Consider the following 22263-nt stretch of genomic DNA (forward strand, 5'->3'; position numbering starts at 1 on the left):
GCGGAAGGCCCTTTTTTCTGGGGTTTCCCAGAAGGGGTCTGCCCCTCCGCTTTGCTGGGGAGTCCAGAGATCCAGGTTTCACTGAGGGACATTCCACAGCTTCCCACAGAAGCCTAAGGGAACCTCATGAATTGGGAAAGTGGTCAATGCACTTTTACGTTATTGGAATCTGAAGTGTTAATGTCATTAAAAATGACACGTTAATTACAGAGAAATTCTTGGCCATAATGGCAGTGTTCACTTCATTTAAAACTACTGTAACCAACAAAAAATATATGGTGAATATAGTAATGGTATTAGTTAGTCAGAACTGTAAGCTACCTTGACTTTGGTTTACGGAGAGAATGATTACTGTTGTAATAAAGAATTATTATTATTATTATTATTATTATTATTATTATTATTGTATTATTATTATTATTGACCTGCCACAAATGTGGATAAGCCCAAAAGGATACTAACTATTAGAAAACTTCGCACACAATGGCATATAAAGCAAATAAAGGAAAATAAGTGGTAAAAGAATAATATTTATAACAAACTATGAATACTTTCATATTCTTTCCTGGAAACGATTTGAGAGAAAGGATTTTTTTCCTATTTTAAGCCTTATAATTATTTGCATCAGTTACGCTAGAGTTTTTATATATCTCTTTCATCTGTAAATAATTATGCTTTGCTTGCTTTCGCTTATTACTTCGTCTTTATCTGTTTGTTAGAAATCTTTTATTTTCTTCAATGTTTTTCTTTTTTTTCACGCATGGGCATTCTGCTGTGAAAGGGCGTCTGTCTGTCTGTCTCTCATATACTGTATGTATGTATATATATATATATATATATATATATATATATATATATATATATATATATATATATATTATTATATGTTATATATTCATATGTATGTAACGTATATATAAACTATATATGTATACAAATGAGTGTGTGTGTGTATGTGTGAGAGAGAGAGAGAGAGTGAGTGAGTTTGATAACGCTGAATAACAACAACGCTAACAACACTGTCTTATTTCAATAATAAAGAAGAATAAAACTAACAATCATTTTGCTGTCAAAGGTAATCAGTCCTATGATTAATCCCTGTGCTTACGTCATGCCTCCCAGAAACCTTCTCCACTGCCTTTTTACAAACTTAGCTAACCTGTTCTCATACCTCCCACCCCTCCCCCACTTTTCAACACCCCCTTTCCCAGGAACACCTCCCAACAACGCCCCAAAACCACCCCTGTCCCGTCCCCCGAGTTTCACAATACGCTAAAAGGAGACAGTCAACTTATCCTTGACAAAAAGTTTGTCACGGCCACGAAAATGATTTACACGCTTCCTCTGTCATGTTTGAAAACCCGCTGATGAAAGACGGGACACATGAATAAGGAGAGAAGACAAAAGGCTAATCAGAGGATGATCAGACAATTACCGAATTCTGACAAACAAAGCATCTATGATGAAGACTGCTCCTCTGAGGATTTTCACTGACTCGTAAAATAAACAAAGGTGATTCAGTCCCCTCCCCAACCTCACCTCGGTAATCACGCAGTCCTGTAGGGCCGTGGCGCAGTGGTCATGCCCATCGTCAAGTCTCCCCTGTCCTGCATCCTACCAAGGATCCTGCTGCCCTTTCCCAGGAGCCTACTCCCCCCCCCAAAAGGGAACTTATAAGAACAGGGGAAAAGGACCTTGAGCAGCCAGTACCGTCCTTACGAGTGGCTGGGAGAGCCGACAGGTAAGTGGCTTACTCTAGGATATTTTACGTTATTCTATTGCACACTGATATCAATACATGTGTGTATGTATGTATTTTATATATATATATATATATATATATATATATATATATATATATATATATATATATATATATATCATTATATGTATATATATATATTATATATATATATATATATATATATATATATATATATATATATATATATATATATATATATATGTATAGGGAAACATACTTTTGTTTTCAACTTTGATTTGACTTTTGCTCCGTAAAATTTATATTCTTTTTATGTTTTGCTTAATACTGCTAGAAAGTGTGCGACGTCACAAAAGTTATGAAAATAAGAAATAAAAGAAAAATAGTGAGTCACTGTACAATGACTGGGAAATTTTTCTTTGATATTCGTTTTTATAGAGTAGCCCGAGTGTTTCTTGCTAATTCATTCACGATAACGAGATTCAGTTAATTTTCGGAAACCATCGATAATTGTTTAATATCCTTAAGGTATTACGAAACGCCCTCTCTCTCTCTCTCTCTCTCTCTCTCTCTCTCTCTCTCTCTCTCTCTCTCTCAAGTTTTTACAGCACCACCGACATTACATGAAAACCAGACAGTTACCTTTCAACTGCTTTCAAAAGATTCGCCATACTAATAGATGTGAAACCCTTTAATCCAAGCAGCATTCTCAGTTTCAGTGATGACTAAACCGACCGGTTTTTAAGACCGAAATCCTTTCACATCCTAAACCTGTTCAATTCTCACCTGTCTGACGACAGAAGAAGGTCAAAAGGGACTTATTCATTCCTTTTTCTTCTTCTTCTTCTTCTTCTTTCCGTAATTACCACGAATGTGAGACCTACTGACCTTGAAATTCAGGTTGTCTGATGTACCGGGTTGTCTAGTCTCTAGAAAGACGGGATGCGTATTGTATTAACTCTTCTTCTTCTCTGGCATTACGTGGTTTATGTACATACAAAACACCAAGGTAAAAAATGTTATAAACGCACGTCAGAAACTTATCGCTTACATGTTACAAACATGTTGAAAACATGTCAACGATCTTAGAGAGCGAATCTTTCGCCAATGCCGAATAATCGTATGAAACGCTGCCTGATACTACCAATGAGTCGATGACTTGTATTTAACCTGTTTGAGATTTGTGCGCGACAAATTACCGACATGTGGTAATGACATGTTCTTCCTGCAATGCGGACACACCTTAAGTAAATCGGTCACAAAGACTTTCCATACCTAGTAAACACACAAACATACAAACATGTATCAGATACACACATGTATCATACAAACTAAAAAATATTTATAGCTTCACCTTCTGGTCGTCAAATGCTGTTCTTCGAATCAAAATAGCTCATTTATGCTTTCTGCAGATATATAATGACTTTATTTCTTACTAGGCTACGGAACGCTTCCTACTTCTTTTTTCCTCAACTCGTATTTCCCAACCTTTGAGGTGGACCAATTTTCCGGTATCAGACATTCATGATTTTTCCTAAATACCCTTTTTTTTGGAGGGGGCTTTCTGAGTCTTTCTTCATTATTCCTGAATACATTTTTGTCAGGGAATTTTCTAAATCTTTCGGGATTTAATTTTCGCTTTTTTACTTATCAAATAGATTTGTCAATCTCAAAATATCCTTCTTGCAAAAGAGTAGTTTGTTGTGATTCGTTTTTATGAATATCTTATCGAAGCTTCCCAAACCCGTTCCACTCACCAACAAAGCGTTCATATTTGTCAGAGTAACACCATATTCACTTAATCGAGTCCTTAAGCTCATTATCCATATTTATTTTGGCCAAATTTATAAATATGAATAAACTAAAGCACTCGTTTAAACCGATGTAGTGCTACTCTCATCAACGTTTTGTTGGTAAATCCTCCTTTGCAAAGAGGATATCTTGAGCTTTACACATCTTTTTTGAGAAATAAAAACTCAATTATTTAACAGACAAATACTAAAAAAAAAAACAGTAAGCACCCCTTTCATTCATTTTACTGTACCTCCGTTCATATTCTCTTTCTTCCATCCTACTTTCCACCCGCTCCCTTTACTCTCAATCTTTCTTTGAGGGCTGAATGACTTCAACAGTCCCAGCGCTTGGCCTTTGCCCTAAATTTTATATTCCAATTATCTTCCAACAACCAGTAAAAGACTGTACGAGTGTTTGAGATGAAAACCACTGATACAGAGAGAAAACACAAAATCTATTAAATAGAGAAAATAAAATCCTAGTCAAAGGACAGGTACAAATGATAGTCTTACACTCTAATTACAGAATAGAACAGAATACAGTATTTAGGACAAATGCCAAGCGCTGGGACCTATGACGTCATTCAGCGGTGAAAAGGAAATTGACGGTACTGTAAAAAAGGTCTGAAAGGTGCAACAGGAGGAAAACATCAAAGCAGTTCCATGAAAAAATTGTTAAGAGAGGGTGGAAAGTAAGCTGGAAGAAAGCGAATATGAACGGAGTTACGGTAAAAGGAATGAAACGGGCCGAAGGAACGTTGCAAAGAACCTTAAGTAATGCCTCTAGGGAGGCTAACTCACTAAGCACATATGTAAGAGTGTCAGGTAGCCGAAGTGAATGCTTTCAAAAGTGAACGTGTGTCCCAAACGGGGACAGGTCGATGTTGCATATAATTTTGCAGGACTGACTATTCAACAAGACTCGACCTATTTATATACCTGGAAAATCCGGTTTGTTGTTCCCTGGACAGAGAGAGAGAGAGAGAGAGAGAGAGAGAGAGAGAGAGAAACTGACGTTCATTCGCGAAATTTTTAGCATTTCCACGTACAATTTATGTGGAAATTTACATCGCGCTTGTGATGTTCTGGTAATAAAATCAAATCAAATTATCTTTTATTAGTTGGAAGTTTTTTTTATTAAATTTATCTTTGTCGAATTGCTGGAGATAATGAAATGGACATGAAATATACATATGCAATAAATTAACATGCAGCAATAAATTAAAGAGAGAGAGAGAGAGAGAGAGAGAGAGAGAGAGAGAGAGGAGAGAGACCGGCTTGTGAAAGTGCTTTCACTTTTTTTTTTTTTAGGACAATATCTTATTTATTTTATAATCGGAGATATGCAACACAAGTATATAACCCAGTGGAGCGATGTCGTTTGATCCATAGCGAAATTACTGACACGCCTCTTGAAAGAACAACGGCTATAGGATCTGTTATTTAATCACTGATATCAGATTAACCATGGGACTGGCGGCGTTAGACTGATTAATAAATTATAATTTAAGGATTTATCGATTAGGAAGATGTTTGAGCGAATTCAGTTTTATTTATGGTATTAGTGTTTTGTTATATTCCATCAAGGATTAGTTATTTTCAAATTTACAAGAGGACTTGACATTTTTGCAGTACATAAACTTTCATTTATATCAAATAAAGACGGGTTTTCTATAATAATTAATAATAATAATAATAATAATAATAATAATAAACAAAGCATAAACATACAAACAAATAAGCAAGCAATGAAAGTAACCAGGTAGAAAGTAAGAGCTGGACTTTCTCTTCCCAATTAACTGAACTGTTTATATTTCTAGAGAAATGACTGCGTATTTTGACGAATAAAGGTCATATGACGGAACAGGTATAGTTATTTTTTTATAAGTACGCGCATATGACCCAGATAACTGTATTAACATTTAAGGATGTAAATATATGCATAAGTAACACATAATAAAAGAAACAATAGAGTGACTTTTCCATTTCAAATTTTGCTAGAAATTGAAAGGGAAGTGAAAAGGTCAGAACTGACTGTACTGTGCTGGACGACACTTGGAAGGGTTGCAGTATAAATAGCTACGTTTTAAAAGGTTTTATTCATTACTGCATTTTGTAAGGTTGCATGTTAAAGGGTTGCATTCGTAAGGTGCAGAATGCAAAGCGTATTAGCCTGAACTTTTTTCATTTTGATGTTGTATTCTAGAGTTCTGCAGTTTGAGGGATGGAATTTCAAAGGTCTCCACTGTTGAAGGGTTGCATCGTTAGTTTTCATTGTTGAATGGTTGTATAGTTAGTTTCGATTGTTGAAGGGGTATCGTTGGTTTCCATTGCTGAAGGGTTGCATTGTTAGAGTTTGCATTGTTGAAGGGTTGTATCATTAGAGTTTCCACTGTTGAAGGGTTGTATCTTGAAAGTTTCCATTGTTGAAGGGTTGTATCTTGAAAGTTTCCATTGTTGAAGGGTTTTATCTTAAAAGTTTCCACTGCTGAAGGGTTGTGTCTTGAAAGTTTCCACTGTTGAAGAGTTGTATCTTGAAAGTTTCCATTGTTGAAGGGTTGTGTCTTGAAAGTTTCCACTGTTTAAAGGTTGTATCTTGAAAGTTTCCACTGTTGAAGGGTTGTATCTTAAACGTTTCTATTGTTGAAGGGTCGTATCTTGAAAGTTTCCTTTGTTGAAAGGGTTGTATCTTAAAAGTCTCCACTGTTGAAGGGTTGTATCTTGAAAGTTTCCATTGTTCAAGGTTTGTATCTTAAACGTTTCCGCTACTGAAGGATTGTATCCTTTATTGAATGACTGTATCTTAAAAGTTTCTATTGTTGAAGGGTTGTACTTCTTGGGACTGAAGGCTATATTTTACAGAACTGTATTTTGAAGGGTTGTATTTCACAGGATTTAAGGCTGTATTTTACAAAACTGCATTTTAAAGGGTTGCATTTGAAGAAGTTGTGGTCTGGGCAGATGCTCTTCAAACAACTGCATTCTGGAAGTAGCTGCATATCGAGGTCCGCATTCTGCAGACATGCCTACGAGACTCATCCCTTACTACGATAGAAAGGACAAAAGGGTATGACACTGCCCCAAGGGCCCGGGAAGGCATTAGCAGGGGATTTCCCAGAATAGGTCAGGTGGCCTTCAGGTATCTACTGCCAAAACCATCCAACCATCGCGCCCTTCTCCACACGCCCAGTACCCCAAGGTCCAAAGGGTCCCTTGCAGTACCCTATGCCAGTTCCCGTCTCGTACCCTGCCTCCCTTTCAGTTCACCCCCATCTGCTTGCTACCCATGTAGCGATAACCTTGGGGAATGACCGAGCTTCGTCTCTGGAATGGGCATTTCCATTCGGTTTGTCTATTTCTCTTCAGTTTATCTAAGCTACTTTTCAGTCATGTGATTTATGAATAAGTATATATGCACAATATTATGTATAAGCACTATTTCCATTTAGTCTGTCAAAATTAATTTTCAGTCATGTGATTTATGAATAAGCGTATATGCACAATATTATGTAAAAAGCATTATGCACAACATTATATGGTGTTGTGCATAATATTAGTGATATTTCTACTGCACAATGCCTTCTTTTGTAAATATTTTCATGTTTACTACTTTATATATTTTGGTGTTATAATGTCTGTGGACAAGTATCCTCATAATGAATCTATATGTCTTTGTTCTAATACGCTCCACCCAACGCAACTTATAAAAACACAATGCTGGGATGTGACTAGCATTCAAATCAGGTGACAAATATGAAAAATTATGGGCGAGGGTTGCTGGGTTTGGATAGACGTGAGGTGATTTTCAATCAGTTTTCAAAGGAAATGCCATTAGTAAGTTTGGCGAGAACCCACCACTAACCAATGAGAAAAAAGATTTTAAATGCCAAAGGCATCTTTCCAAATCAAGATGGTCATGGCGCATAAAAGGAATTACTTCATTAACGATTGTCCTTGAATTAATTCTTAGTCTTCACTGAAAGACACAGAGAAAGGGGAAAATGTTGCATATGCATTGCGGGTGTGTACCTCTTATTCGGAACAAACATTCAGATAGCACTTATTTAATACTAGGAAAATCAATTTGTATGACGTGACGTCACACAAATTCCCTTCACACATAACTTTCAGCTTCTACCCAGGTGATCTGAAGAAAGCTTGGGCATTGATTAACTGAATAGCTGTGACTACATTTTCTTGAGAACTTACAGAAATGATTTCCGCCAAAATAAACTTTGCGAACTCATGCTTAAAAAAATTCACTCAGTGCGGTGATGTTCAAAGACTTGTGATACCACACAAGATAAAAAGAAAGTTAATTATCGTAGCTATTAAATTCAGCTGGTGGTATAACAGCACGGACTCTTGCTGACAAGAGCTGCCAGAAGATCAAAGGAAAAACTACACGAGTTCTTACTGCCAAGACCTCCTAGTAAATCAAAGAAAATCCTGCGCGGCCTCTTGCTTCCTTGCACTGCAAGAAAATCAAAGTCTTGCACCGCCTGTTGCTTCCAAGAGCTGCTAGTAAATCAAAGAAAGTCCTGCATGACCGCTTGCTGACAAGAGCTCACAGTAAATCAAGGAAAATGATGCACGGGCTCTTGCTGCTCAGAGCTCCCAGTCAATTAAGGAGTTGTTGCACGGGCCCTTGCTGCCAAGAGCTCCCAGTCAGTCAAGGAAAATGCTGCCCAGGCTATTACTACTAAGATATGCCAGAAAATCAAACTCCTGCATGGCCTGTTACTGCCAAGAGCTGCCGGTAAATCAAAGAAAGTCCTACATGACCTTTAACTCCATAAGCTACCAGAAAATCATGGAAAGTCGAAAGTCCTTCACGGCCTCTTACTGCCAAGATCTACGTGTAAGTCAAAGAAAGTCCTTAAGCGAAAGTAAACGCCTTCAGGAATGTGGTCAGTCCCCGAATGAACCCAGCGAGGAAACTTGAACCCAGGAACTTCCTCAGCGGTGAGGAAAAGCACCCATGAAAAAAAAAAGCTCTTGGTCAAGTTCAACGCACCAAAAGCCTTCCAGATAATTCAAATGATGTTCTCCTTCATATTTACTCTGCAATCACTCGTCTTATTGGTTCGTCTGACTGATGTTTTCGGAGCAACACTGGATCATCTTCAGCGACTGGCAAGTCATTCTCCTCATCGCAAAACTCCGTGATTTTGCGCCAAAATAACAACATACTCACCGAACAGGTCTTGGAAGCCTGTGAGATCATCCCACGGGGCGTGCAGGCAAAAGGTGACCTTCAGGAGGGGTTGTTAGCTTAAAAGTTCTGTTTTTTGCTTTTGTTATTTGCCAAATAGTTTTGCGAATATGATGATAAATTCAGCTGTTCATTTTGTGTTCATTTCAGAACATTATCTGTACATTTTTAAAATATTATAAAGTGGTATATCGGCAACTTTGATTACTGATTATTATGCAAAAAAAAAAAAAGCTGTTTTGGGACACATGCTGACAATGTTTGTTTGGTTATGTGCAGAAGCAAAACTTTTCTTAACTGACCTAAAGTGACCGGTTTGTTGATTATGATTTCACTACTAATAGAAAATCAACGATCGTTTTGGGTAGTCCAACGTTAACTCCACTTGCAGACTTTGGAAGTTTTATCATCTTGTGTTCAGACTTATTCCACTTCTCGGAAAATGCGTTCACCATCAGCAATGATACCATCTTCTACTAGTTTTTGTAATGGTTGGTCTCTTACAGAGCCCATTCGGATTTGGACGAAATTTACCACTTATTCTCTCACCGCAGAAGAGAAATAATCCTTTCTTTCTTCAGCCTGATATTGCCATTCATCTTCTCAAGACAAGGTCCGCATTCCCAGGTAATTTCATTTCGGAATGGATGGTCCACTCTCGAAGCCCATAACCATTTAGAAACTATGCTGCGACGCCACAAATCTGAATCGCTCATTTCAGAGTTTTTGCGACTTTGGGGAACAAGATCTTCGGCCGTACCGAACACATGAAATCCATTAAAGAATGATTTATTCGTGACTTTAAAAACATTTAAAGTCAGTTTCATCCAGCCACGGAAATATTTGTTGCAATTGCAAACATAAGGACCTTCGCCATATATACAAAATTACTGCCCAGTTTTCGTAAGGGGTCTATGCAAGCTGTTGAACTCTGACCGGTGGGTAACAGATGACGTGGGCACGGGTGTTTGAACAAGGAAGGGTAAGAGTTCCTTGGCATCGGGCATGTCTGATAATTTACTTGTCTGTTCAAGACGATTGTAATAAATACTACTACTACTACTACTACTACTACTACTACTACTACTACTACTATAATAATAATAATAATAATAATAATAATAATAATAATAATAATAAAACGCTCTTCCGGAAGAATATTTCTCTTCGGTTAAGATAACTACAGTGCGCATGTTTTACAAAAAACTTTCTGAAGATTATCTTTGCTCCCATAATCACAAATACTAAACATAAATCAAGATCTTAAAGTTAAAACCAAAGACTAACAATGACAAAATGAAATATGCGAATTTCGCAAAGTATATTATTAAAATATCAATGAAAAACAAAAAAATTAGTTTATTTTGCACGATTCCTCAGCCAGATATCGAAAAAACTCAATGACGAATATACTCATTCCTCACGATCCTACACTTCTTCATAAGTTATTTTGGGAGTGTCTTCCCAATCGCTCTTCCCCTAATTTTAGACCTGAGGGCCAAGGTTACGGATGGCCGTCATAAGCGACATTTTAATTGCAAAGCTGCGTCACGAGTCTTTAGACAAGACATTCCAAAATAAAAGAAAATCTTTGTGCCAAATTGCAGGTTTCAGGTAATTTAATGGGTTTTTTTCATGTTACTGCTGTCATAATGTATCATTGCTAATAATGTTTGATGAGCAGGAGGAGGAGGAGGAGGAGGAGGAGGAGGAGGAGGAGGAGGAGGAGGAGGGAGGAGGAGGAGGAGGAGGAGGAGGGAGGAGGAGAGGGGAGGAGGAGGAGGGGAGGAGGAGGAGGGGGGAGGGAGGAGGAGGAGGGATGGGCTGGAAGCGGTAGAGGAATTTCATTTGAATGTTTTGCATATTGTGAATCATTACCATCTACTCTCTCTCTCTCTCTCTCACATACTTAGTTTAATGGCTTTTTTTCATGTTACCTCTGTCATAATGTATCATTGCTAACAATGTTGATGAGGATGATGATTGCGTGGAGGAGGAGGAGGAGGAGGAGGAGGGGAGGAGGAGGAGGAGAGGAGGAGGAGGAGGAGGAGGAGGAGGAGGAGGAGGGGAGGGGAGGGGAAGGGGAAGGGGAGGAGGGAGGTGGCAGAGAAATTTGGTTTGAATGTTTTGCATATTGTGAATCATTGCCATCTATTCCCTCTCTCTCTCTCTCTCTCTCTCTCTCTCTCTCTCTCTCTCTCTCTCTCTCTCTCTCTCTCTCTCTCTAATGAATAAAACTTGCATTGTGACTCTCACCCATGCGAATTAAAATGGGACGCGTTCTCCTATTTTGTACTATACACAACGAAGGTACGGCCTGTTGCTGGAAGAATTATGGGCAACCTTGAATTCTTCCCTCGGGTGTTTGCAAAGGAGAGAACGAGGCTTTGTTTTTTTTATTCTTTTTCCGGGGGACATGTAGAGATGCGTGTGTGTGTGTGTTTGTGTGTGTATGTGTGTGTGTGTCAAGGGGAGCGTTAATAAGGGGGAAGAAAGGAAGGCGTTTTATTTTGAGTGATAGCTTGGAAAATATAAAACGTTTTTCTCTCTCTCTCTCTTTCTCTCTCTCTCTCTCTCTCTCTCCTCATACACACCCATAAACATGGGAGGACCTCAGCGAGATAATGGGGAAGACACCATTCATCAGATATTCTCTCTCTCTCTCTCTCTCTCTCTCTCTCTCTCTCTCTCTCTCTCTCTCTCTCTCACACACACAAACACACACATATAAAAACGGGAGGGTCTCAACAAGATAATGGGGAAAACACCATTCATCAGATATTCTCTCTCTCTCTCTCTCTCTCTCTCTCTCTCTCTCTCTCTCTCTCTCTCTCTCTCTCTCTCTCTCTCTCTCTCCTTCAGCGATACCCGTGAATTACAAAACATCCTTTGTTTGCCAAATCATATTTTCGTTAGGCCACCAATTGTCTTCCTGATAAAATGCATCTCTCTTGATTTAGCATTCGACTTCCGGGATGCTAAAATCTTTGCCATGTCATGCGCACGGATGACCATGCTCGTGCGCAAGCGCGCCAGTCGCATGTCTTTCTGTTACTTTGCTGAGAAGGACACACGGAGGCGTATGAAACTCATTATTTGTTTAGGTAGTCTGTAAATGATTTTTAGACGTTCGCTTCATGTTAAATTTTTGGATTATTACTCCCCATTTTATTGTATAATATGTAAATGATTTTTAGACGTTTGCTTCAGGTAAAATTATTTGGATAAATTTGTCATATTTTTGAGCTTCTGGTCAAAATCTTCTGTTAGCAATTTGTGAATATTCGCAAAAGACTAGTATTAATTCCTTTCGCCTTTATAATACGATGACCTTTATGATGTTTTCTTCTATGTACTCTTAATATAATTCTACGCTGAGAACTTGGGTTATCAGTGACCACTGTTTTAGTAACGCCAGTTCACAATACTGAAACAATCAACTAAATAGTGAGATACCTAAGTAACTCTTCTTCCCTTAGCTATATTTCCATTTACTCTCAGTTAATTTTATTCCAACGGTTTTCGGTCCTCATTGAAACCCTTTACTACTCTTTCCACCGGAATACTGAACTCCCTCTCATATTTCGTTTGTAATTACCACATCATAAGAAATATGAGCTACTAAAAAGTAAATTTCTAAAAGCAGATTACCCATACGACCGAATATCAACTGAAATGATAGTTACGATGCCAGATAACTTAAAAAATCAGTCATGTCTTAACATCGCAATTCTCGCGGGCGGTAGATATTGATTCATCCCAATAAAGAATGTCGTCTTGCAATAGCCCACTGGGCGTACAAAAGAGCCTTTTGGTGCAATGTTTAACCAATCATTAAAACAAACGGTTATTTTTAAACGGGTTCTGTATGCTTGAACACAATGGTGTCAATCACTCAACCTCTGGGTAAACAGGGAGGCTCTTCATTTGGAGAAGTTTTAATCATTACTCCAATTACGAGAAACTGGGAGAAGTTTTTAATCATTACTCAATTACGAGAAACTGGGAGAAGTTTTAATCATTACTCCAATTACGAGAAACTGGTCGACACTGAAAGTGACTTTTTCACAATCCGTTTACTCTAATGTCTTTTACTGAGAGAGAGAGAGAGAGAGAGAGAGAGATTTTACATTCACTTTGTTTTCCAAGAGATTTTTTTTTTCTACAGTTGGTTCCTTTCATCGTACTCTATACTTTCTTGATTCAAACACGGATCAAAATTTTAATTCAGCCTTGATTGAATTAAAAAATAAGTTATTCAAACCTCTGGGTGTATGTATGTATGTATGTATGTATGTATGTATGTATGTATGTATGTATGTATGTATGTATGTCCTTGCATTTGTAATTTTACTGTAAACAAATAAACTTCTAAATTCCAGAAATCTCTTAAATAAATGGGTACAAGTTGAAGCATATAACGAATCTGCAAACACTGAGAGAGAGAGAGAGAGAGAGAGAGAGAGAGAGAGAGAAATTCTTTTTTATTTGAACGTTATTTACATAGGCGGAGCACTCGAGGTCACTGCCAAGGTCAACAGGCTGGATTACCCAGAGGTACGTCATCCACGCGTTACATCATAAACAAGTGGTAAAAATGGTAACCGGCAACTTTCCGCCGTTGTTGCCACCTTTCTTGTCTTAACCCCTAATAAAATCAAAGGAAAACAAAACGAACTTTTCAACATTTTGAAAATTTTCCCCGCTAATCTTCGAAAACCACCGTGTAAAATAAGAAACGCTGAGTTTGCGATGGTAGAGATACGCATGAAGGACATTTTGTTTTTTAAATGATTATTGTAAATAAACTACAACGAGTTTCTTATCACATCATTTTAAGACGGAAATTTAACGCTACATCGACAATCTGTTTCTTACGAATACTCTTTATTTTGGGTAATTCTGAAATGACGGTTATCATCTTAGTGATTTGCACAGGCAAAGTTCATCGAGCAGACAATCAAGAAATTATCCCTAAGGTGAAAAATATCTTGTATTTAATAAGGAAATAGGACACAAGTTGCAGAAGGGGAATTTCATAATAACTTCTAAGGCCCGTCAACATTCACTTGACGATGCAATGATTGTCGCTAAAAAATATTATATCCGGATTGCATTTTGTCGCGTCATTAAGTTACATTTAACGTTAATTATAGATGAATAGTTTTTACCTACGACTTATCCCTTTCCAAGGCCGCTACTATTAGGTTTTTTCTACTGCAAATTATTCTGACCTTGATTTCTTCGTCTAATTGAAATGTTCTTGAGGCAGTCACCACGTGTCATTAGTGGGGTACTGGGTTCGGGGAGTGGGGGTGGGAGGCAACGAGACCCGGGAAGGACTACAAAGGAAAATTGTGATTTGCAAGAGGTACCAAGGTCAAAGCTTTTTCAGTCGTTTGGCATCATGCAAAAACAATACTTGCATATATATATATATATATATATATATATATATATATATATATATATATATATATATATATATATATATATATATATATATGTATATATGTATACATACATGAAAAATAATAATTGCTTATATAGACACATGCATGAAAAGATAATGCTTATATATATATATATATATATATATATATATATATATATATATATATATATATATATATATATATATATATATATATATATATATATATATATATATATATATACTCAAAAACATGAAAAAATGATAACTGCTTATCTATACACTCCATATACATGAAAAAACAATAATTACTTATTTATACAGAACACATACATACTGGCGCAAATTAAGTAAATAAGGTTCTGTGTATCGGTCAGATAATAATTTAAGCTTTTATGTAGCAACAAAAACATCTACTAAAACTTCTGCCAACAAATAAACATAATGTCTAAAAAATATACATAAGATTTTACATTTTCTTCTTTCGTTTCATATTTATCTATTTATTCACCTTGGTACTAAGGTTCATCGTCTCTAATCCTTCGTAATTGGAGGTTTCTTCCTGCAGTACGGAAGAGGACATTTCTCATTCAGAGCCATTCAATGGAAAAAAAAAAACACCCAATGATAGTTATTCGTGATGGAAGATTCTAAAACGCTATTATGCTCATGATTCTGGATAATAATTTGACCATTGGAGCCTAGGCCAAGATAATTGCAGGGGAAAAATTTGTCAATGACTGTATCTTATATATATATATATATATATATATATATATATATATATATATATATATATATATATATATATATATATATATATATATAGATATAGTCATTGACAAATTATATTACAACAGACAATCATAAAATTATTCCTGCAATATATATATATATATATATATATATATATATATATATATATATATATATATATATATATATATATATATATATATATATATTTGCAATTATATATTATATATATACATAATGTTACTGTTGCTTCAAATTGTTGGTACAACATCAAAAACAAGTCATATTTCTATGCAATACAAACAAACAAACACGATATGTTTCAGCCCTTTTAAATCACTACTAACAAAAATAATACCTGTAAAGAAAACTGAACCTACCTCCCTTCCAGGATGATATCAGCAATCAGAATGTCAGCAATCAGATACACGCTATGGGCGGCGCTGACACTCGGCGCAGCCACGGCTTTGCCTGCAGAAGGTGGGCGGCACATCGTGTACATCAACAACAACAATTACCCGTCCCTGCTGTACATCAACAACGCCAACGGCGGGAGAACAGCCATGGACACGAGGGATGACGCTTCCGATATCATCCAGCTCATCCTCTATCCTGCGGATGAAGTGAGCGGATGAGTAACCTTTTTTGATTGATGTGTTAAAACAATTGCTTCAATTACATATATATATACACATATATATATATATAATGTGTGTGTATATATATATAGAAATAATCACCACACAATCACGTGTGGAACAGAAATAAATTTCTGACTCACATCAGGATCGAACCCAGGTTTTCAAATGAAAGACCAGACCGCTGACTTGTGTGGCCTGGTTGTCAGCGGTCTAGTCTTCCATTTGAAAGACCTGGGTTCGATCTGATGAGTCAGAAAAAGTATATATATATATATATATATATATATATATATATATATATATATATATATATATATATAATATAAATATATATATAATATATACCCGTTATATGTATTCATGTTTTCATATGGAGATGAATGAATGAATGGACATATAGGTATGAACAAATGTCAGCCCAGGAGCAATCAGATTTGGCAAGGGAAGCAAATGAGAAAACATTTTTTTTTCTTAAAATGCAAAAAAAAAAAAAAAAATTCCTAGCCTTCAAGATTCCATTTCCAGACTCTCATAACTACACAAGAAGCTTTTTTTTAACTTTTTAATTATATTTTTCTTAAAATGCTCCCCCCAAAAAATTCCATAGCTTTCAAGATTCCTTTTCCAGACTCTCGTAACTACACAAGAAGCTTTTTTTGAGCCTTTTAATTATATATTTTTTTTCCTTAAAATGCACCACCCCCAAAAAAATTCCCTATCTTTCAAGATTCCTTTTCCAGAATCCCACAATTACATAGGAAACTTTTTTTTAGCTTTTAATTATATTTTTTTCCTTAAAATGCAAAATAAAAAAAAAATTCCCTAACTTTCAACATTCCTTTTCCAGACTCTCATAACTTTTTAAAACTTTTTACTTTTACTTGACATGTCATTATTATTGCATTTTAACTCTCCTGATAACTTTTTAAAACTTTTTACTTTTACTTGACATGTCATTGTTATTGCATTTTAACTCTCCTGTTTTCCAGGACGCAAAGAAGACCAGAAAGGCGACGGTCGTCCTTCAAGGAGACGCCAAGGGCACGCTAAACCTGACCCAGAAGGAGCCTCCTGTAGGACCTACCCACATTGAAGGGGAGATCCTTAACCTGACCCCAGGCCTACACGGTTTCCACGTTCATGACCTTGGTGACCTCTCCGGGGGCTGTGTTACTGCTGGGGGTCATTACAATCCTTATAAGGTAATTGCTGTGTTCGCCAATGTTCATTTAATAGTATATGTATGTAAACGCATCAGCCACAAGCATATGGCATATAAATATAGTGGGCACAACATAAACAGAATGTAGACTCTGAGGCTACAAGCATATGTGATATATACATACGAACAATAGCTACAATCATACGTGCATATAAATACAATGGCTAAAAGCAAACGTGATATATAAATACAGTGGCTGCAAGCATACGTGACATAGACATACGTCTAATGGCTACAAGCACACGTGACATATACATACAATGGCTACAAGCATACGTGACATATACATACAATGGCTACAAGCATATGTGACATATAAATACAATGGCTACAAGCATACGTGACATAAGACATACGTCCAGTGGCTACAAGCATACTGACATATACAAACAATGGCCACAAGCACACGTGACATATAAACACAACGGCTACAAGAATACATGCTATGTATGCTTGTAGCCGTTGTAACATTATGAACAACATTATTCATTCGGTTGAAAAAGCTTACGTTTCTTCGGAAATTTAAAATATGGCTCAGAAATAGCAACCAATTATCAATTTCTTATCTCCCTCCTCCTCCCTTCCCCTTCCATTCCCTCCCCCTACAGAAAAACCACGGCGCCCCCGCACATCGCGAACGCCACGTCGGTGACCTGGGCAACATCCAGGCGGACAGCCAAGGCCGAGCTTACGTCAACATCACCGATCCCCTCGTGAGCCTCGTAGGGCCTCGGTCCGTCATAGGGCGCGCCATCGTCGTGCACGCCGGCGAGGACGACCTCGGTTTGGGAGGACACGAGGAAAGTCTCAAGACGGGGAACGCCGGAGGGCGCGTCGCCTGCGGAGTCATTGGCCACGCGTGATTGATTGGTTGGGAGTTAATTGGCGTTGCATAAGCTTCCTGATGGAATGTACCTGCGTATTATTATTATTATATATATTAATCAGTATTTTCGTAGTTAATTCGCTCCGAAGAACATTCCATGTGCATTTTTAATATGTCGCTACTACGTGAATTATGTTCATGTAATTTAGAAGCTAATCTGTGTATTCATTATGAGTATACCACCTACACATGAGTATAGTGCACCCGCTGTTAGTAAACAAATAAACCACACTGTATACTCATTACGTGTATCACTTTTCCATAAACCTACCAAAAGCATGGCTATTGTACAAAGAAAATATATTGTACATTAATTCTGAATATACAACTCATTCATTCATACGAATCATGTTCATACTCATTATGTGTGCCACTTCTCCATGAACCTACCAGAAGCATGGCTAATGAAGATAGAATATATATTGTACATTTATTTTGAATATATATCTCATTCATACGAATCATATTCATGGGCTGTCACTAAGGAATCCGTTTTTCCAAACTAAATAAACGCCAGGGAAGGAAACCAATATTCATATAGAATATAGTTATGGGATATAGAAAAACTGTAGCTACACATTTTCAATACACATACCACTCACTTTCCTCTTCGTGTGACCTCAGTCTCATCTTGCTGAATATAGGAATGGAATGGAATATAGAATTTTGGCCCAAGGCCAAGCACTGGGGTCTATGGGGTGACTCAGCGCTAAAAGGAAATTGATAGTAGACTGGTTTGAAAGGTGTAACAGGAGGAAAACCTCGCAGTTGCACTATGAATCAATTGTTAGGAGAGGTATGAAAGTAAGATGGAAGAAAGATAATACGAAAGGAGGTACAGTAAAGGGAACGAAAGGGGTTGCAGCTAGGGGCCGAATGGACTGCTGAGAAGAAATGCCGACAGTCCAATGCCTGAGGTCACACCACACCTAGGAAAGGAACTCTGTAACGGAAAAACAACGGTTTATCTTCCCTGATTCGTTAATGGTGTAACTCGAGTTTGTCTGTTTTCCGCAGCGGAAATAACGTGTTGGGAAGGCAGGCGATGTTTATATATGCAGTAAATATTTATGCGCACCACGATCTGCGCAGATATCAACATGGAGGTTTCTCTCATTTAGAGCACAAGAAAGAAATAAGCTGATTATGGGCGCTTTGGTCGTTTGATTTATTGATTAAAAACTGGAGATACAACTATTGTGGTCAATGAAGTTGTAAAAACACTTAATGGCGTTGAAAAAAGCCGTGTTTGCTCAAAGAACTTTTAAAAAAATCCCAAACATTTTCTTGCCTAATAACTATCATACGACGATCATTTTTCTGAAGCTTTGAAGAACAAAACACGAAAAAATTAATAAACTTTTCTTTTAGTAGCTTCGATATTTTTTCGTGGTTATGTAGATTTTTTTTAAACTAAACGAAGGTGCAATCTTAGCAGAATGTATAATAATACAGGAATCGCGTAGTTAACTGATCATTCAACTGGCGCTACAATTTACCAGAGAATAAAGTAATGCCTGACTAAATATTAAAAAAGTTTCAGGCGACCAAAGCACTCACTCATTCTCATGTTCACCAAACACAAACATACATGAAGAGAGAGAGAGAGAGAGAGGAGAGAGAGGAGGGGGAAGTGAGAGAGAGAGAGAGAGAGAGAGAGAGGAAAGCATGTGTTTAGGGGCCAACTTTCCTGACACTGGCCAGTTCTGCTGTCTGTTGTGAACGGAGCAAAGGGGCTTTAGCCGAAATGGCACCTTTCAGTTGAATATTCGTCTACTGAAGTGAAGTCTGTTAATCACTGATTATCAACACCGAAATCTCCATAACAGTTAATTAGTTTGGTAGTTTCTTACGTGTTCCCATGACTAAATTTACCCAGATTGTTGCTAATATCTGAAAATTATTTACGGAAACTATTTCGTGTTTCTTGGAGAAGAGTGTAAACAAATTCACAAGAGTCACCGGAAAGGAATCTTGACAACATTTACATAAACTATTTCATTCCTCGAAGAACTGTTTACACACGCCAGCAAAGTCGTGATTCAGGAATCTTCGGGAATTATCTATCTTCTATTCCTCCTTTGGATTTACTTGGGTGTGTTTTTTCTTAGGAAGCGTCCGCGCTGCAGTAAAACATGTTATCTACGGACATGTCATCAACACAGGTCGCTAACTTACAGCGCACACATCTCAAACAGGTTGCAAACAAGTCAACGACTTTTTGGGTAGTCTTAACCAGTTCTTCACAGAGTTATCCAGCATTTTCCAATGCTTCGTTTTCCACTTTCGGTCGCTGACTTGTTTTCAACATGTTTGTGATGATATAGAAGCAACTAGTTGCCGACGTGTGTTTTTGACACGTTTTACTGCAGTGTGGACGTACCCTTAGGTTTCAAAAAATGTGAGCTACTAAGCATAGAATTACTACAAATGAAATGAACAGTTCTTCCAGAGGATTCTTTATTTATTTTTACTTATTTATTTATTCGTGTGTTTGTGTGTGTGTGTATTTCACGACTGTGTCCAAAAGAAAACACTCAATGCAAGAGACAAATCTGTGGGGGTCTACGGTTGCCATAACCGTTACCGTTTCATTATACATCGCCTCAGGCAAGGTGTGAATTGGTAGGATTAACGTTCACACGGTGTGATATTGGGTCGTTGAGGCCGTGGTTGAACTTAGGTCAATATTGTCAACTGCTCGAGTGAAAACACATTAACAATATTGTACGGGTACTGGTGGGCAAAAATGAGAGAAAAGGGAGAAAAATATACTGAACTTCAATTTTGGAGGTAAGAGAGAAAAATGGTGTATTTCAGATTGGCACATAAGAGTAGATCTGTCTTTTGGTTTCGAACTTACGTCAGAAGCTTTGCTTGAAACTATCAAAACTTCAGTAATGTGAAAATAATTCTTATACAAAAGTTTATTAAAGGATGATTACGTGATCAGCTCTATTTATTTATTATTTCATTTTCATGTGTTTTTCTTCAGCAACCATTGCACGACGTCAAAATTCTTTTCGCCGTTCCACTGATGGAAAATAGACATCTCAGTGAAAAAGAGAAAGAAAAGGGAATTCTGTAGTGCTAAATATTACAAAACATTAATCAACAGAACAGAATAATCGCTGAAAAATGATTTTTCTGCTGTCCCTTCTTTCATAATATTGCCCCCAACATTATTTCTTGCCAAATGCAAAATTTTCAAACAAAATTTCGCAGAATATATGAACCGTTTTTGCCAGAGTCCTTGCTCTTACTGAACTCCATAGAAGAGTTTATTTACAGCACTCAATGAATAACCAAGAAATATGGCAGAATACCACTACCAGCTCAATTTCATACTCAAAGGTAAACAAAAGAAGATCTATGAGGCGTCAGTAGCTTAAAAGCAAATATACATCGTCAGGATTCCCAGACATATTTTTCACGGTTTTCGTTCATGTTCTTATAGAACCGATGTTTTCGACATTTTTTCTCTTCTTCTCTAATGAAAATAATGGGTCACACAGGAAAAACGTATATGCCTGCAAACATGTTCTTATAGTTAAGCCACTCACATAATGCTGAAATTTCATCTCCTCTCTCTCTCTCTCTCTCTCGTTTCTCTGAGAGTCTTCTCCCCATCTCTCTCTCTTCTATATATATATATATATATATATATATATATATATATATGACATGTTGGAATCTCTCTCTCTCTCTCTCTCTCTCTCAAAAACTTCCAAATTAATTCATAAAAATTTCACACTGGAAAAAGCGTATATGCCAGATCACCAATTCCTCCATGATGTTTTGACTCTCTCTCTCTCTCTCTCTCTCTCTCTCTCTCTCCTCTCTCTCTCTCTCTCTCTCTCTCTCTCTATAAAAAATCTCCAGAATTAATTCATAAAAATTTCACAGGTGCCACTCATTCCTCCAATGTTTTTTGAACTCTCTCTCTCTCTCTCTCTCTCTCTCTCTCTCTCTCTCTCTCTCTCTCTCCTCCATCTCTCTCTCTCTCTCTCTCTCTCTCTCTCTCTCTCTCTCTCTCTCTCTCTCTCTCTCTCTCTCTCTCTCTCCAAACAATGACTGATAAATTGCTCTGACTGCTGCCAACTATGATTAGCTGAACAAATGAAAGGATATCGGATTAACGTCGCCTGGAAAGGTCTGGTTGATATGGCAGGTTTCAGACCGTCTTATCATTCTTACCCATAAAGTTAATGAATGTATGAATTATGAAACTTAGGCGCCAAGCCAAGCACTGAGGTACTTCCGGCCATTCACCGCTTAAGACTGAAAAGGAGTTGGGGGTGATTTAGAGCAGCAAGAAAATAAAGAGATTCAGAAATTAATGGAATTGAATTACAAGGACTGAGATCCAGAAAATATGTGATGACGTTCAAGGCTCTAAAAGTGGAACTGGGAAAAAACCCAACTTGCACTAAGAAGTAATTGCTAGAGGGGTTGGACAGCAAGATTGAAGAAGGATATTGAAGTGGATATGAAATAAAAGGCTAAAGTGTTGGTGCAGCTCGGGGCCGATGGGACATTGCAAACACACTTTAGGGATTCCTACAGAACACCACGTGAGCTCTGATGGCACTA

At 37.2% G+C, this 22263-nt stretch overlaps 1 protein-coding gene across 1 annotated transcript; it reads left to right on the forward strand.

The window, feature by feature from the left end:
* Positions 1 to 1583: 1583 nt before the first annotated feature.
* Positions 1584 to 17912, forward strand: LOC136834252 (superoxide dismutase [Cu-Zn]-like). The gene is made up of 4 exons (XM_067096597.1): positions 1584 to 1741; positions 15313 to 15544; positions 16552 to 16764; positions 17393 to 17912. The coding sequence occupies exons 2-4, from the start codon at positions 15314 to 15316 to the stop codon at positions 17645 to 17647; spliced, it is 699 nt and encodes a 232-aa protein (XP_066952698.1). The 5' UTR covers positions 1584 to 1741; position 15313; the 3' UTR covers positions 17648 to 17912.
* Positions 17913 to 22263: the final 4351 nt, after the last annotated feature.

The sequence above is a fragment of the Macrobrachium rosenbergii genome, chromosome 53 (genome assembly GCF_040412425.1).
Source record: "Macrobrachium rosenbergii isolate ZJJX-2024 chromosome 53, ASM4041242v1, whole genome shotgun sequence".
NCBI lineage: Eukaryota > Metazoa > Arthropoda > Malacostraca > Decapoda > Palaemonidae > Macrobrachium > Macrobrachium rosenbergii.

Bases quoted from the DNA above. Each gene is read 5' to 3' on its own strand.
- LOC136834252 (XM_067096597.1), top strand. From the start codon at position 15,314: ATGATATCAGCAATCAGAATGTCAGCAATCAGATACACGCTATGGGCG. The intron at 15,545-16,551 runs GTGAGCGGATGA...CCTGTTTTCCAG, and splicing joins TCCTCTATCCTGCGGATGAA to GACGCAAAGAAGACCAGAAA. The intron at 16,765-17,392 runs GTAATTGCTGTG...CTCCCCCTACAG, and splicing joins GTCATTACAATCCTTATAAG to AAAAACCACGGCGCCCCCGC.